General features: G+C 34.0%; 1 protein-coding gene and 1 long non-coding RNA gene across 4 annotated transcripts in view; one reads left to right on the plus strand and one right to left on the minus strand.

The window, feature by feature from the left end:
- Positions 1-16,568, minus strand: part of LOC140756010 (uncharacterized) — a 165,982-nt gene that overhangs the window by 66,484 nt on the left and 82,930 nt on the right. The window lies entirely within an intron of this gene.
- The window catches only part of LOC140756005 (uncharacterized), an 85,026-nt gene continuing 72,778 nt past the window's right edge, over positions 4,321-16,568 (plus strand). For all 3 annotated transcript variants that reach the window (XM_073091393.1, XM_073091392.1, XM_073091394.1), the window contains exon 1: positions 4,321-4,429. In XM_073091393.1, the coding sequence (XP_072947494.1) occupies positions 4,416-4,429 (14 nt within the window). In that variant the 5' untranslated portion in view covers positions 4,321-4,415. The remainder of the gene's footprint in view (positions 4,430-16,568) is intronic.

Genomic DNA, 16,568 nt, shown 5'->3' on the forward strand with positions numbered 1-16,568 from the left:
TTTTTGTAGATAATATTCAAATCCGTTCTTTATTGGCGCAGCTCACACAATATATCCGGGCACGACAGTTTGACTATTATGACGATTTATTCAGCCAATATTAAGTCATAGTTTTTTCAAGCCAGCTCTGCATGTTAAATTGTTTTTCGGAATTGAGGGAAATAGGATTTGAGCTAACTATCATTCTAACTATCCTCGATGTAGAAACGCTTCTATGGCCAATCTTATATGTATAAGACTCTAAACTGATCTGGAGTCGATTACAGACCATGTCTACAGCCCAAAGGCGGTAGTAGCCACTTACCATCAGGGCCTGCATGCTTGTTACTTCAATGTTACCATAGATAAGTATAGATATCTCACCGCCTTGTAATTAAAGGAAACCATTAAATGGCTTAAACGGCTGACAATTCTGTTAGCCATTTAATGGTTGTCATGGTGTAATATACGCGGAACAATGCCGAATGCGCAGTAAAGTGGTGCAAAAATACGAAATCGAAGAAAAAGTGGGGATAAATATGGTTTCATTCGTAAATGATCTAAAAACTGCATTTTTAAATATTTTTCAAAGACGAAAATAGATGACAGAATTTCAATTGTCAAAACTGGGTACATTTTCTTGTTAAGAGTGAGTAATCTTTACTAATCTATGAATGTTACAAAAAAAACTACCCTAGTAAAGTATTAAAGTAGCCCACAAGACACTCGAGTAACCCGGGCATAGCCCTGACCTTCTCAAAGTTTATACTACCAATTAACTTCTCCTATACGTGTTGCATTTCACTATCAAGATATAATCGGCCGTCTATATTTATAACCTTGGCCTCATGTGATGTCGCCTAGAAAATAAAACTGCGGTATATTTAAAGATTCCTGACGGAAGTTTAAATGTAGAGTTTATTTGATCGTTTTGTTCACAAACATTATACTTTATGCTTTATCATATGCACATGATGGTGGTAGAACTTATCATGGTTCGATGTGGCATTTTTTTTATAATACACAAGTAGCAGACGAGCATGCAGTCCACCTGATGTTAAGTGGCTACTGCCGCCCATGGACATCCGTAATCCACCACACATATAAGATTAGTTTTCTACCTGAGGTCGGCCACAGATGCGCTGCTACCCCTGATGACTAAGCTGGAATGCCTAGGAAAAGTAAGTCTCCCTTACCACACTCTTCAAGGCAGAACACAGCAGCGCTTAACACTGCTGTTGTTAGGCAGAAATAGGTATGGCGGTGGTGCCGCCAGAGTTGAACCACAAAGGGTTTTTTCACCATCAAATCCACACATTTATTTTACCTTATGGAAGAGGAAATGGTTGGGGAGGGGTATGTACATTTGCATGAAGTGTTTCAATTTAGGACTTAGTTTTAACTCTTTCAGTTTGATAATTTCTTGTTGCAGCGACCATAATATACTCAAAAAATAAATGTAAAAAGACGTTTATATGGTCGAATTGAAAACCTCCTTCTTTTTTGAAGTCTATTAAAAATAGTCAATCGTTAAAATTATGTTTACCTATCCTCCTGGGACCCAGGAAAAAAAGTTGTTAGGAATTTGAATTAAATTTATCTTGACCAATACAATAGGTAACAGAATTACAGGAAAAAATATAACAAAAAATGTAAGTCGGAAAATATGGATTTTCTCAATGTCATATATATAACACGTGAGTTCCCAATTACAACTATTATTTGTGTCATATATATATGACATAGAACATTAATCATATATATTAATGTAAAATTTTGGTAATATGAGAAATGTATTGTAAAAAAATACTGTCTGTGTTGTGTACAATTATATCTTAATCTATAATTTTAAACAGTCACACTCAATTTAAAAAAATGATTCTCACAATCACATTCAGCAGTAAACTTAACTGTCTGTTGTCTTGTATATTTTTTTCTAACATATATCACAGTCATCAAATAAACTTAAAATATGTTCCGTTATAAAGTCACAGTACACAGATTATATAAATATTTTTTTAAAGTAAAAATAATACTATTTAATAAATTTGCGGTACGTTCTTATTATGACACAATTGATAACTGACACAATTGATAACACAAAATATGGTTACAAAAAGTATAAATTGGTGATTAAAAATTATTTTTTTTGTTGAATTATAAGAAACAATTATGTTTTATTGAAATATAGATTGCATTTAATACAATATGCTCTTGTAGTTGCTGTATTTCGGTTTTCTGCATTTATTTGGAACGTTGGAGTAATGGACTAAATTATGTACTTTATGATAACGGAAACTTTCGGTTGACATGGGTTTTATTTTAGCCTTCTATTAATATGTCTTCGTCTTCGAACTGCCAATCGAACTCGAATTACTGTCAGATTCAGTGTAATGACACAGTCCAGTGTGTTTGTTGTCCAACCACCATGTGAGAACTATTTATCCTAGCTAATGATTTCGATATTCCCGTCGCTTTTTTCATTAGAAAACTCGCAGGTCTTTGCAAATCTGTTTTAGTTGAATAGTTATCGTTATATGAAAACCTCCTTTCAAAAAGTCTTCCAATTTTGTATTAGTGAAATAATGAACACAATAAAAATGTTAATCTGATATAAGTATTTCGCAAATTTTGCGGACTGCCGATTCACCCAAAGTAAATCCTTAAGGCTCTAGGATGGCCCCTTCCATTAATTATAATTGAGGACCCGATAAAAATATCAAAACCTGCACAACTTTCTACTTCAATAAACCGAATTCAAATTCTAATTCGAGAAACCAGAATACGAGTCATTGTTGCCATCATGACATTGTAATGTTACGTCTTCTAGGTCATCCTCATCAGTTAAGTCTAGCTTTGAGTCGTCTAGCATAGCGGATATTTCGTAATTGCGTAAGCTCGTAATAACAAACAAGAATAACATTAAAATATGAAGTTCGAGAAAGAAAAATGTTTATGTCATACGAGTATTACACTGGGACTCTTCCATTCACAGTAGTAATTGGGAACTCATGTGGTACCAGTATGACATAAAACTTTCATCCGATATTTCATAATTTTTAATGTAACCTACAAGCATTGCAGACTCATATTTAGTAAAAATGATTTATTATAAACGATAAAAATACATATTTTTTATAAAAACATCGATATTTGAACAAAAATCTCAAATTCACTTACTACTTGTTTCCGACCGTGACGCCATCGTTTGGTTCACAATGCAATAAAAAAGTATCATCCTATCAGCTAATCACAGTTTTAAATGGTGGACCAACATGTTATCTATTGAATAAAACTAAAAGATCTCGTAAATATTGACAGATGGTGCTGTTACATTTTTTTCTTTTCTATGTAATATATATATATGACGAAAGATCCCAGGAGGCTATTATGGGTGAAGAAATGTGTGACAGACGGACAATTAGCGGAGGTATGTAATAATGTTCCGTTTTTATGTCATGGGTACAGAACGCTAAAACCAAATGCTTATAACCTACCACAAAGTATTATTGAATTGGCAAAAGTACAGATTTTTTTACAAATACAAACTGCTTATATCCATGCAAATTCAGCTATATGAGTATATAACATTTTTTGTACTTATAATACATTTCATTCATTTATTCTCAGTGTTGTCATCAGACTAAGATAAATTATGTTTTTCGTAAAGCTCAAGACGTATTTTATATACAGACGTAGGTAACGTGCTACAAAATTAGATTATCTGACGGTCTAGATTGAAAAATACAGAGTAAATATTATTTTGCCTATGCAATATTTATCTTGGCAATCAAACGTTAGATTTTATGACTGATTGATAAATAAACAGACGCTATTTTTCCAGATATCAGTATATCCGTTTCACAGAGAAAAACTTACTAATACCTACGTTTCTGTTTAAATTAGTTGATCAAATAGGTAAATCTAATGTCAAAACTACAAGCTGTAAATGTGATTTTAGGTATACAAAAGTACTTTAATAGATACTAAAATTAATCCGATTGTCCGCTTATTATCTACTATATTATTACCACGGCATATACGTTCTGACATACATTTTGTACATATTCTGACGTATATGCTAACAAACAATAATCTAACGGAAACTTTAGTGTCTTTTTTGTGAACATAGATATTTTTATTCGTGAAAATTTCAATATTTTCATGTATTTCATAAAACTTGACAAATAAATAGCGAACGTCAGAGAAATTTTGTCAGTATAGTAAAAACAATTAATCTTCGTAACAGAAGCTTCTAAAAGCGTTTCCCCGAACTTATGTCTAAACTCGAATCGCAACTTCAGACTTCGCAACGGTGTGCTATCAGCGCATTAAGCTACCGCGCATCGCCGCGCGCGCACGCGTACAAAACGATACGTTCCGCAAACATGTGAGTGTGAGTGTGATCGGGTTTAGGTTCGAATTCGGAAAGCAAAATGAAGGGATTTTTGTAAGTAATGCTTTTTTTTGGGTATTTAAAAATATGTTTTCCGGATTTTACGATTTTTTATTTTCCGGAAAAGTTGAATACTGAAATATTTGGTGATTATGTGTAGTTTAATTGAATACTTTACATACTTTATTTTTATGTTTGAAAATTTGACAGTTAGAATTAAAATAATCGAAATGTACGACGGGTACTTACATATTTGAAGTCAATTTCATATTTTTTTGTTTTACCTGCTTTTATTTAAAAGCTGGTGTTATGAGCTATGCTACCAAAATTGATGAAACATCTGTATCTAGACGATTTACAAAAATAACATAAGCTAAGTCCACATTAAAATGAAACCGGTGACTCGAAAATATTAAAATCATGTATTATTAAGTTATTGTCTAGTTATAACGGAGTCTATCGAATGCATTGGAATTATTATGCATAAGTAAAGCCAAAACTGGCTATTGTGTACTAATTGCATATTCATGAAGTCACAAAACAAGAAATGCAACAGACATATTGACGCCGGAACGGCAAATTTTGTTCATAACAACATATTTTATGGAATACTACTTTTGATATAATGACACATTTCTATACGCATTTTATAAACAAAATGAATAAGTGTCTGTAACCATATTACAATGTATGCATTATCATTATCTGGCTACGGATACCTTCGAATGAAAACTGTTCACAACAATAATCTGTCACGCTACCCATGGCAGACTTCATAAAGTTTTGAATTTTTTTTCATTTAATCGCAAAATTTTCATTCACATTTTTTTTACCATTAAGGTTACCTCGCGTTATTTTACTTCAATTATTTGACCGTTAAAATATGTGATTAATTTCTAAAACGCACATCATTTTGTAAATCCGAGGTTTTAATCAAAGAGTGTGAGAGAAAATTCATATCATTAGGTTGTGTTTGCTTTACAATATTAAATCTTATATATAAAATTCTCGTGTCACAATGTTAGTTACCGTACTCCTCCGAAACGGCTTTACCGATTTTCACCGAATTTTATATGCATATTTAGTAGGTCTGAGCATCGGCTACTATCTATTTTTCAAACCCCTATTTTTCATACCCCTAAGTGGTAAGGGTTGTTCACCCTTATAATTTTTTTATTTATATGGCAACACAACGTTTGCCGGGTCAGCTAGTAATACTAATAATATTCTTACATGCTTATTAAAGAATAGTAAGTTATTACCCACTGTATTAAATTAGTATCTCGACAGTGAAAGAAAACATTCGCGAGGAAACCTAATCTCTATGAGAGTTGTTAATGTTCTGAAGTGTGTGAAGTGTACCACACTGCACATAGCAAGTGTATGCGATTGTGACCTAACCCTTCAAAAGGGTTCCGTGCAGAAATTAGTAGTATTAAGCGTCTACCTATCCGCCTTGCCTTTAAGGGAATACGTCTCTTAAAACTTATCAAATGTCCGGTTGATTTTTTCGTTGAATATAAAATATTGTGTCATTAGGGCGGAATCCTGATGAAATAGGGTTCCCTTATAATATAACTTATTAAATTTATATTTGATCTATCGTTAAAATGATAAAACATACAATCGTCCAACATGATGTGATTATAATGTCATATAATAAATATTAAAGGAAATGTGTGAGTGAGGCTCGGTATACATCGTAAGCTTAAAAAAATGTTGAATATAAAACATAGGTGCGCCGTAACTCTGAGGACTAAGCTGGAAAGCGTCGGAAAAGTATGTCTCCATTACCACACCCTTTAAACCAGAATACAGCAGCGCTGAATACTGCTGTTATAAGGCAGGAAAGTTGTATTTTGGTACGAAACCCTAAGTGTAAGTCACACTTTTTTTTTTTTTTTTTTTTTTATAATATAAGAATAGCAGACGAGCATGCAGTCCACCTGATGTGGCTACTGCCGCCCATGGACATCTGTAATCAACCCCAGATAGGATTAGATATTCTTACCTGAGGTCGGCCACAGATGCGCCGCTACCCCTGAGGACTAAGCTGGAACGCCTCGGAAAAGTCTGTCTCCCTTACCACACCCTTCAAACCGGAACACAGCAGCGCCTAACACTGCTGTTATTAGGTAGAAATAGGTGTGGCGGTGGTGCCGCCGGAGTCGAACCACAAAGGGTTCTACCACCTTTAAACACTTGTCTGACTGTTGATGTTTTAAGAGAAATCCTATACCCAAAGTAATAGGCATAGGCTTATAATAATACAGCTTTATCTCTACTGTCGACTACTGTCAAAAACTAATTAAGGTTGTTTACACATGAACATTGAAATGACAAATACCCGTCAAACGCCACACCTGGCCCTAAACTAGTTAAGGAAGGGAAAGTACTGTCGAAGTAAACCAAAAACCGGTTGAACTACCGAACATCAAAGAGGCGGCAAGATCAAACATATTCTAAACTTGTAAAATATAAATAACTAATTGTTTATGGTTATCGAGATAAAATGTAAACTAATCTATGATAAAATGGAAATCAATTTGATTCTGTACATATAAGGCTTGCAAAATCAAAGGAATGGTCCTCATACGGTCGGTAAAATAACCATTGCCACATCTATTTCTTAAAACCATACTTCAATTGTAAGCTTTGGTAGTTTGCATTCAAACAAAATATAATATTTTGACGGTGATTGATCGTGGTTTCGTAGTATACAATGCTTTAGTGAAGCAATAGTGCAAATCTTATTTCTGTCTACGGTAGCAGGGTAAAATCTGTTTTTAAAGATGTCGTAAGGCACATACATTTATATAGAGCATGTATATGAGACCAATAGGTATACGAAAAACAACCATCTGTAAGCAACTTTTAACAGAAATCCTATATTCTGATGTAGCACAGCTGTAAGTAAACTTTGTTAAGGGACAGGTACCAAACAGTGGCGCTTCACGCGCCCAAGGTATGACGAAGGATCGGCAAAAAATTCTGTTCCTCACGCCTATCATTAAGGCTGTTTTGAAATAACCTCGGGCTGGCTGGAACGCCTCGGAAAAGTATAACGGTACATCTGTGGCCGACCTAAGTTAGGAATATCTAATTCTATCTGGGATTGATTTTCAGCTATCTATGGGCAGCAGTAGCTACTTACCATCAGGTGGACTGCATGCTCGTCTATTACTCCTATATTATAAAAAAATAGTTTCCAAAAATTCGACAAAATATTTTTTTTCCTTCCGCCTATGCTAAAGTGGGGGGACTGGCGGAGAGGGTCAGATTTCCTTTCCATACTTTGCAACTATGTTACCATAATCATAAATTCATTTGTACTTTGTAGGTATATTCCTGGCACAGTCATCTGTCGTCGTCTTATCGTATCGTAAGCGTAGTAGACACAACAATATAGTTGGTAGGTACGAAGTGTATGAACTAGACCTTCGAAACGAAGCTAATATGAATAAAGTCCCAAAGGTGATAGAACATCAAAGTTTGTCAATAATATTTTCCTTACAGTCAAATAATAATAGGATTATAACAAGATACTAATTAATAAAACTAGAAAATAATTATAGTTTAAAAACTAAATCGTATAAGAAAATTCGTTAATCCTGACTCCTGACAATCCTGATGAGGAGAATGGGATAATGTTATTAAAATCGTGTATTGTCATCAGTTCTTGATAATTGTTCAAAATTTTAAATTTATCGGACCGTTCAAGGTGCGTAAAAATCGAGTTCAACCCAACCCAAGCTAATAAAAGCGGTAAAAATGGAATTATACACTATTAGAAACTTATTTACACTTATTTAACTTTTGATAGAACTCATAATATTGCTGTCTTATATCTACCTTGGTATAGCAGGAATGCTCATTGTTGTTTGAAGAAGGAAGTATACTTATAATTATCATGTCACATATGTCGACGACCTTCTTGCATAATTGTTACCATATCAATCATAACTAAGCAGTTGAACTTTGGTATCTCACGCCGAAAGTCCATGGTTCAAAGCCCCGGCACGCATCACAGAGTTTTAGACGGTAGGTACATACATGCGTATCATTTAGAGACTAATTAACACATGCTTTAACGGTAAAGGCATACGTCATGGAGAAACGTTCATAGTACAAAGATCTATAAAGTAAAACATCTCGAGAGTACATGTACGTTTGAAGTTTACCAATCGGCACTTGCCCAGTATGGACTAAATCTTCTCATTCCGAGAGGGGTGTCCTTTCATGCGTTTAACACTGCTGTTATTGGGCTTAGGTAGTGCGGTGGCGCCTTGGGCTTGAACCAAAAATACGCTTTGTACATTCACTTGTGTCCTGTGTCCTGGTTGCCATGGACGCACACAAAGACGAGTACACAAACACCCAGAGCCAGAACAGGTATCTAAATTCATCATCTGAATGATCATCTGTCAGGCCGGAGACCGAATCCGGAACTCCTCGCATCCGACCGGTCAGATGGCTGCTTCACCACGCGGGACATCATCAAAGGGTTGTACCACTTTTAAACAAAGTTGCATACATTATAATAAGGCAATTACACAATAATAATCCGTTTATTTGTACACAAGTTTATCTAACCCATTGTTATCTACGATAGTTTACTGCATCGATTAACCTTTTATCGGTACGTTTGTATCTATGAATGTTTACAATATCTTGCTCATTGTATATTTATTATCAAGGTGGTCTTATTCTTTGTGACCTACTTTATGGTATGTTTTATTAACTAGTGTGGTAGTGTGTTCTGGTTTAGTGTTTGTTTTCAATTTTAAAAAGATTGTTCATGAGTTGTTAATAGTAGGAAACATAAGCTATGTAGATCGAATGCTTACGATCGTTTCGAGTTTTTTTGAATAATTGTTCTTATTCTCATCCCATCCACCCACATGAGGTTAAACTCCGGAGGCACTACCACCGTCTATACCTGTCTAACAACAGCTATATCTGTCTAATAACAGATATAACTGTTATTAGAGAGTTGTTGTTTGTTCTGTCTAATAACAGCAGTGTTAAGCGCTGCTGTGTTCCAGTCTGGACAGTGTGATAAGAGGTGGCATGTGTGGTCGACCTCAGTTAGAAATCTTATCAGTTGATTACAAATGTATATGGATGATAGTAGCTGCTTACCTGTGATGGACTACACATAATATACATAGTACATACATAATATATATAAAATGTACATTATAAAAATAATAATGTTAAGTAAATAACTCAGATTCAGTACAGAGCAAAAATCATCTCTGCTAACATATTTTTTATTTTGTGATAATATGTAATGTTAAATGATTTGATCAATAAAATCTTTAATTGTTTCGTTGCTCATCTCCACACTCGATCATAATATGGCACCGGTATCGGTGACACCTTCGAATAATACTAACTTGATATTTCACCGCGAATTCATCTTACGTGGATAGCAGTCTTGATACGCGAACTGAACCTAGATCTTTTCATTGACTATAATAATGAACATTGCATTCCCTAAAATACCACATTTTACTAGCTTGAAAAAGAAAGCAATTTACTATAAAATTATATCCAAATCGTACATGAACTTCAATAATTATCATGAAATTTCAAATAATGCAAATACAATTAATTATACAGTACCTAAATGTATTAAATTGAGTTTTCACTGAATGTTGCCATTGTTGTCTATGAATGAAATTAATTATATTATTGTACGATTTGATATCGTTTGCATTGTGCTTGTGTTTCTATTAAAATATGTTTGTTTTTGATTACAATAAAATAATTAAAAGTCCAATCAAACATTTTGATGCTGGTACAGGTAGATGCTGTTTTATAGAAGAATTTTTATAATATAACAGTAGCACACAAGCAGGCAGTCCATCATTGTTTTATTATATAGGAGTAGCAGTCGCTCGTCTGATATAGTCCACCTGATGGTAAGTGGCTACTGCGGCCCATGGACATCTGTAATCAACCCCAGATAGGATTGGATACCTAAGGTCGGCAACAGATGCGCCGCTACTCCTGAAGACTAAGCTGGAACGCTTCGGAACTTCGGCTTCAAACCAGAACACAGCAGCGCTTAAAATTTCTGTTATACGACAGAAAAAGGTGTGGCGGTGGTGCCATCGAACCACAAGGGTTCTACCACGTTCAAATTATGGATGGATATCTGTAATCAACCCCCTATAAGATTTCATTCCCATCTGAGATCTGACAGAATACCAAAGAACCTCATATTTGCATTTATAATAGTTAAAATTTCACACATGTAAATCCAGAGATTCTTGATTCGTAATGTGCCAAAGGGAAACCTTGCCTTATTTCGAAACACAACACGTAACGCAAGTTTTTGGCGCTAACTTCACTGAAGTATGCTACGCTTCAAGTTTTGCAGTGCGACGCTACATGCATGGAATTTTCAAAATATTTCAAACACTACTTATAACTTGCTGCTTCAGAGGGTTTCACTAGTGGATCCTTTATGGACTCGTTTTTGGGTTACATTAAAAAATAACCCTATTTCTATGCATACACTATTTGTCTGCCCATTGGTCTGTTCTATAGTCAAAAGCCTGTATCTTTAAACTTATTTATATGCACTCTGTTTTATTTATATGTTTATATTTTTCTTAAAAGCTTTTTAGTATACTAAATTTTCATGAATATGCAACATATGTTTTGATAAATCTGTTACACCGAAACATTTTGCTGAGCTACAGAATGCTCCATTCCCGGCTGGCACTTGGCCGTTTTTTATTCATACACAAGAATTTAATGGTTGTAATCGGTATACACTTTTAATATCATTAGCAATTGTGATATCAGTTTCATTCAGAAAAAATCTACTTGAAAATAAATGCTTGTAACCAGATGGCCAAACCCTTCACGCGAAATGCACTCTTGACTTTCTAAAGGTTAATGCTTAAATCATGATCGTTGATGCTTAATTCTTCCTCGTTGCCATTATTGTTATCAGTCCGAAATATAGAGTGCAAACTTATCAGTGACTTTTGATTGATGTTTTTAAAATGTAGCACTTGTTCTCAGAGCCAGATATCGGGGAGGGCAAGCGGGACTCGGGACTTCGGGAATAGAGAAAAATCTGAATAACGATTTTTAAGGCACTTATGTTTTTTTTTGCAAATAGTATTGACTGTTAGTTTTTCCAAATAGTGTCGAAATAATTTTCTTTTGGATTTGATGGGAAAATAATTATTTTTAATCCGGAAAGTAACTCCTACACTGGAACCTCCACACTCCTAAATCCGGCCCTGCTTGTGATTATAATTTATCAATTGCGTTCGCTAAACACCTTGTGATACATTTTTTTTTATAATATAGGAGTAGCAGACGAGCATGCAGTCCACCTGATGGACAGTGGACATCTATTCGTCCTGTTATTTTATCAACTCATTAATGTCCCACTGTAGGGCACGGATCACTTGTCGGAATGAGTGGGGTTAAGGTTATAGTCCATCGTGCTAGCCAAGTGCAAATTGGTAGACTTCACACACCTTTGAGAACTATTTTTAAGCAACTCTGAGCCGTGTTTTCCTCGTAGATTTCACACACCTTTGAGACATATTTTTTTGTCTCAGGCGTGTTTTCCTCTTGCTGTTTTCCTTCACCATTATTCAGCAAGTGATAATTAATTTATAACTTACAACTAGCAAGTAAACTAGAAATAAAACTCAAATATTGACTACTAAATTTGATGATACGTATTTGATCAAAACGATGCTATTTTAGGAACATTTTTTATTGTTTATCACATAGTATCGATGAATATTGTATACGTGTGCAAACATAATCAATTTCAAGATTTTGAGCCAATATTAGTTCGTAAAATAATGATTATTTATTCATACATCGAAACGTTTTAATTTTGTTTGAATAAACAGCTGTCATACAAGTATTATAAGAAGCTACTGTAGAAGCGTATTTATGATAAATACTTATAATTCCGTTGTACCGGTTTATTGCCATGATTTGTTATGTTATTTTAAATTTTCAATGTTTTTTCGTTCATTCGAAATATTCTAAAAACAAAAACCCAACTGTTTAAAAATTTAGCCGTAGAATTTAAACGAATCCAACGACACCTCATCACTTTCAATTCGTCATGCCGTTTGCTTCGCATTTTGCATGTAAACGTACATATTTAAGCTCGAAAAACTGAAGTCGGCCACTGATGCGCCGCCTGAGGACTAAGCTGGAACGCCTCTGAAAAGTATGTCTCCCTTACCACACCCTTCAAAATGGAAACGCCTCACACTGCTGTTATTAGGTAGAAATAGGTGTGGCGGTGGTGCCGCCGGAGTCGAACCACAACGGGTTCGACTCCGGCGACCCCGTTGTGGTTCGACCTTTAGAGATATTACATTGCAAACGATTCACGCAAATTGAACATATATTTGCAAAATTCTGGTTGTTTCACACCTAACTGATTCTTTGTTTTAGCAAATATAGATACACGAAATTAAATAACATCAATTGTTTGCTTATTCATAAATTTATTTTTTTATGTTTTTACTATATCTCTGCACGTTGATTCTGTAACATCAAATGCAATAGGTAGGTTTTAAAAGTGGTACAACCCTTTATGATTGGATTCCGGGGGAGTTATTAATATAAGACACAATAAGTTTTATAATTATAACTGTAGTTGTTACGACGTGATATTAGATAATGGTTGCCACGTTTTGAGAGACAGAAAATTCTAATTTTGATTGGTAATTAAGTTTTTTTAAGATTACAAGTAAGGATAAAAATAAAAAAGCAGTAATAAAATATATCGTACAGCACTCCCGAAATTTAGAAAAATCCAATGACTTCTGATATTTTTGTTAAAATTTCTCAAACCCTCTGCTGTAGGCGCAGATATTTAATTGTACACGAGTACGCTTGTAGGAAAATTCTATATTTAATATGAAAATGACAGTTTACATTAATTTGTAATAAGAGTATTTTCTGCACAATTTGATAACATTTCTGTTTAGTAAGATACCGATATGTATAAATAATATTGTTATCGATCGATTACCTTATGACCTCACAAACAAGATACAGCTATGAAATTATTGCTAAGTTATTTATCCAGGGTTTTTTCCCCGTCTATTATCTACTATTTAGCATATCGAACTATAAATAAGCAATTGTCGTGTTGATCTAGACGAGAAATGTGTGAAGTGCAAAAATGGCACTATTGATATTTGAGTGCCAATTATATCATCAAGCGCTTTCGTTTGCTCTTATCAGTATTCAAAATTATATATTCTTATATCAAATATTAAAGTGTACATGTATCTTATTTGACATCAAGACGGACTCTAATGGGATAATGGCGTTTGAAAATAAAAATAATCGTATAGATACCTACTCATTTGTTACTCCTATTTTTAATTATTACAAGAACAGATATTTTAGGTATATAAAATGTTAAGTATATATTTAGATATAAAGTATCGGTATTTGTGTATTAACATAAATTTAACATAACGTGAACTAATCGATAAATACAGGATGCGGTGCACGATGTGTGTGATTGTCGGTATATACTATTTATATACTATGACGTGTTCAGATTGTAAAGTATGTTAATAGTGTGGTCAGAATTGAAAGTGATTTTTGATCGACCGTAGCAAATTAAAATGTATCTTGAATTAATAGACCACCAATAAGTAGATAAAATCTCTTGATATGACAAAATAGTACATAATAAAATGTTTAGAGGCGACAAAAATGAATTGATGGTATTTATATCGCGATACTACGTACTAATAAAATTAATATAGTTCAATTACAAATCTTTTTAACATGCGGTGCGCATTCACGATAGAAATTTCGTATTGTAGTATTACCATAGTTTTTAAAATTCTTTACAATGGAGAAGAAACAGCAAAAGAGACTTCGATTTAAAATGAATGGATTATCATTTTAAATCGCCTTTTCTTACAAAAGTTATATGTACTTACATGAAAATAAACATCTACATATCAAATTTTGTATTAAGAATACTATCACATTTTGTATTAAGAATACAATCACTACAGACAGAATTAATAAGATACTCGGAAATTTTAATTAATAATACGACGATTCTTATACAATAATATTCCATTTATGCAATGTCACGGCTGGACATGGGTCTATTCTCAAGATATCAGATAATATTATCAGATTGGGATAGATTAGGTATTAGTCCAACATACTAGCCAGGTACGGATTAGAAGACTTCACATATTTATAGCATAATTTTAAATTTCTCTCAGGTATATAGGTTTTCCTTAACTGTCACTAGATGAGTTAACGGTTACGCTCAAATTTCCAAGACACTTGATACATGAGCCCGAAGTTCAAACCACTAAGTTATACTACTTGAAGACTGTAAAAGAAGATTGCTAAAGAAAAATATTATATTGTATATGCGTGACGGTTAGATAATCTCTCTTCTTTGGGAAGTCGGTTAACATACACAGTTTATCGATCCCTAACTAATAATTCACAGAACTATGACGATAGCGACACGTTTTTCTAAACAAAGTATTTCGGGATGGCTATTTTTGTCCCTAAACCGGTTTTGCCTAACCATGTACACGTACAGTTATAATAACTTTCCTGTTCGTACATCTGTTACGGCTTGTCGTAGAAACCTCGTTCGATTTATATTTTACTAGTATTCGTACGCAAAATATAACGGCAAAGTAATAATAATGTAAAACTATATTTTTGTCATTAAGCTGCACCTATATTAACTATTTGTACACCTTATGAATTTATATATGAATTTTGCTTTTGATGATATTGTGCCAAAAATAAGTTATGAGCATAGGCAAGCATTCGTGTTCAAGCAATGGGATAGAGTATGCTCCATAGTTCTCCTACTTGTGGACACACTTTGGCCATATAAGGGATGCAGGTAAAATAAGTTCGCCAAAGTCGAAATGCCTCGTTTAAATGTCACTTTATTACTATACTCTGTTTCTGCTTAATACTGGTGGTATGCCACAAGAAAAGGTGAAGGATGTTTATGAAAGTAAGAGTCCCGCATAAACCTACGCTTCACCAGAGAAATCCTTATAGATCCCCTTGAGGAATAGTTTGCGCAAATAGATTGCAAATAAGTATTATATTGTAAGTTGTTCTATTGATTCATTTATCCTACGCTCTTCCTACGCTTTTAAGAAGAAACAATCAAGAGTCTATTATTATGCAAATATTTGCTTATAAATTATTTTCTTTCTGTGCAAAGTTACTCAAGGCTTTGATATCAAAAGTATTCTAAATATAGAGTTTTATTATAAACATTAAATGTAATAGTTTTTTAGGCTCAGCACTATTAGAATTTTTACCACACATATTTCAATCGATTGATTTGAACAGTCTATGGGAGGAGCCTTGTGTAAGGCATTTCAAACATAGTACTTAGCATAGTAACAAGTTAGTGGCTGAACTTAGGACTGCATGCAGTATCTGTCAGGTGCACTAAACGCGTTACCAAATAATTATTAAACGAATTATGAAACTAGAATTATAACATAATCAAACAAACCTCCATTGCTTAAAAATAAAGCCTCTGCCCCTACCACAATTTAGAAGAATCGAGCTATACCTCATTTGTTAAAATCTGTTAAGTGTCAAGCCATTAGGGCTGCATGGCGTGTAAAAAATGAGACATACATACATACATACGTTCGTTAAACATTACTTTCCACTGTCTTGTAAAAAAATTAATCTTCACACAGAAATGCTCATGGTGTGGTGCCATCGGTGTCAAAGGGCACTTGTAAATAACATAGCAAAGAAAAATATGCAAAGAAAAAACGAGTTCTCGAAATAATTGATCATGGAGAAATATTTTCATAGGTGAGTGCGAGTCGTTGAACTGTGACGTCATGTTTGAGAACCGTTACAAGGTTACGCTGCTCGTTAGTACACGAGTGCCAACCTAACCCATATCTCGATGTGTTCGAAAATTTTGTTTGTTCTGCATACAAACCGTTTGCACTGTTTGGCACTGCGACCTATGATTCTACTTCAATCTCTCGAAATCCGGTTTGTCTGTACAAATAAATAAAATTGAAGTGTCTGTTTGTAATGTCAAAAAATACCAGCTCTTTACCCGACCGCGGAACGTAATGATTTTCGAACGTATGTTTTTGTGTTCGTAACATTCATTGATACATCCACTAGTCCAAAC

This window comes from Epargyreus clarus, unplaced genomic scaffold, assembly GCF_041222505.1.
Source record: "Epargyreus clarus isolate Ecla_fem2 unplaced genomic scaffold, WU_Ecla_fem_2.2 ptg000034l, whole genome shotgun sequence".
Taxonomy (NCBI): Eukaryota; Metazoa; Arthropoda; class Insecta; order Lepidoptera; family Hesperiidae; genus Epargyreus; species Epargyreus clarus.